The 2197-nt window shown below is 36.4% G+C and overlaps 1 protein-coding gene across 1 annotated transcript; it reads right to left on the bottom strand.

The window, feature by feature from the left end:
• On the bottom strand, window positions 1-1972 carry LOC107774103 (uncharacterized). Its single transcript, XM_016593569.2, has 2 exons — window positions 1642-1972; window positions 1-364 (listed from the first exon to the last, which is right to left on the bottom strand). Exons 1-2 carry the CDS (start codon window positions 1829-1831, stop codon window positions 243-245), a joined length of 312 nt encoding a protein of 103 aa, XP_016449055.1. The 5' UTR covers window positions 1832-1972; the 3' UTR covers window positions 1-242.
• Between the last annotated feature and the right edge of the window lie 225 nt (window positions 1973-2197).

The following is a 2197-nucleotide window of genomic DNA, read 5'->3' on the forward strand; positions in this document are numbered from 1 at the left end:
TGAGTTGAAGAGTGCATAGTTTAGCTTTAGCAAGTAATGGTTCAATGTCCAAACCAGATGGCTGGATATCATCATTCTCATTCCCAGGTAATCTACTAGCATTAAAAGAAACAACACTATATTTTAAAAGATTCACTTTGTTTACAGCACTTATCTAAGTGTAGCAAAAGTGTAGAAAACAGGAAGTGACGTAGAAACAGGGTAATACCTAGCTGTACAATGTATCAACACCATCCATAACTCTACACGGGAGGTATATTGGAGAAAGAGAAACCTTTATAACCCTTGTAAGCATAGTATGCAATCCGCGTATAGTAGAACCCTGGTATAAACAGAACTCCCCCTAGTATAGCAAAAAACAGCCCTGCATTACAACAATGTGTAGAAAGTTAAAAGAGGACAAATGGCAAGACGAACATTCACTTCAAATAAAAAGGAATTGTTTCTTGCCGTAGCTACTCGACATGCCCAAACTACAACCAAAACTGTACCAGCGCTGCCCTTCACTCTCACTAAAGGTTCATCATAGCTTATCCCTAGGAAGAGACCTAAAACCCCATACCATATTCACTCATAGTAAATTAAACCCCCCCCAGAAGTGAACACAAAAACAATGTCACTTACAGACATTACGATTTATGCCCATGGAAATTCCATAGACAAGTGTTCAGGACCATATAATCCATAAACCTAACTAAGAAATTTTCTGAAAACCTTAGGTTGTACCTAGAATTTAAGAATTGCGATAAATGGACCTACACGAGAAAATAATTACTTAATCTTAGCCTAGCTTATTTAAGATTTAAAACTAACACGGACAGGCGTGGAGCCAGTAGCTTTGTCCAAACTCTATATTTGCCTTTAAAAATTTATCGAATATGTACAAATTATTAATTTAGAACCCAATAACTTAGAGGGAATAGAATCCCAAACCCATTAGCTTCAATCCTGGCTCCGCCTCTGAACACGGATCACCAAGGAAATAAAATAACTGCAAATGTGAAGATAGGATCGAAATAAAGCAAGAAAAGGGATACAGGACAACAGCATTCCCCACTAAATAAATTCCCAGACAGCTCACGATTATGCCCTAAAACCTGACTATCAATAGAAAAGCCAAAACAGATTTAAAAAAAAAAAAAAAAAGATATTGAATTTTGAGTCGAAGGGTGAATATTAATTAGGTAAATAAGGAGAAATGATAAAGCAGAAACAATTTTGAAGCTCATGGCTGGTGCAGGACCCAAAAAAAAGGCATATCTTTATTTTCATTAATCAGTGTTTTCCTGAGTCTCCTAGCTATTTAGGGTCTTTATACTTGTAAAATAAACTTGGATAGCTAAAAATAATTAAGGAATTAAGGATAAAATATTGGCCTCTTTTTTAATTCAGTATCCATGGAACTCATCACGTTTTAGGTTTTATCAACCAGATCAAGTACAGCTATAAATATGTTGTACACAATGCTGCAAGACTTGTACTTTTTAGAGAAAATCTGATGCCAGACAATATCAGAAGCTGGATCCAGCTCAAAATAACAGAGACGTAAAGACAAAACCAATTACTATAAACATAAGGAAAATAGAGGGAGGGAATAGTTATAACTCATAAGGGGGGAAAAAGAGTCTCGAAAAGAAATACCATGAGCAGTATCGCCTCCAACCTTATTGATGGCCATGAAAATACCAAGAACAATACCAAGGGTACCAAAGACAAGGAGAGAAACGGCAAGAGCGATCTCTTTGATGGGTCCGCGATTGCTGTCGGCGTGAGAACCGTCCATCATCATATCCTCGTCTGAAATCGAGAAAGCATGATCCACGTACGCCATTGAAAGGGTACTCTTTCTTAAAAGGATTTGCTGTAGCTGTTGATGGCTTGAGGCTATTAGCTATATGCTATGCTTGACCAAGAAGAAGAAGAAGAAGGGTTAGTGGGAAGACCTTTTCAGCAGGAGGAGAGTTTATTTTTAGGAATACATAGCGTGATGATGCGGTGAAACATAGAAAGAATCAAAAGTTTGGTCCGCGAGCAAACATGGACATTTTCATTTTCTATTTTTTTGGGCAAACAAAAAGTTTCTTCTATTGGGGGAAGGAAAAACAAGAAAACCAAGATTGTGGAATTTAATCATTGATTTATAACCTCTAAGTTTCTTAAATCAAATTATTTTTATAAATGCTTTTTTAAGAAAATA

This window comes from Nicotiana tabacum, chromosome 18 (genome assembly GCF_000715075.1).
Source record: "Nicotiana tabacum cultivar K326 chromosome 18, ASM71507v2, whole genome shotgun sequence".
Lineage (NCBI taxonomy): Eukaryota > Viridiplantae > Streptophyta > Magnoliopsida > Solanales > Solanaceae > Nicotiana > Nicotiana tabacum.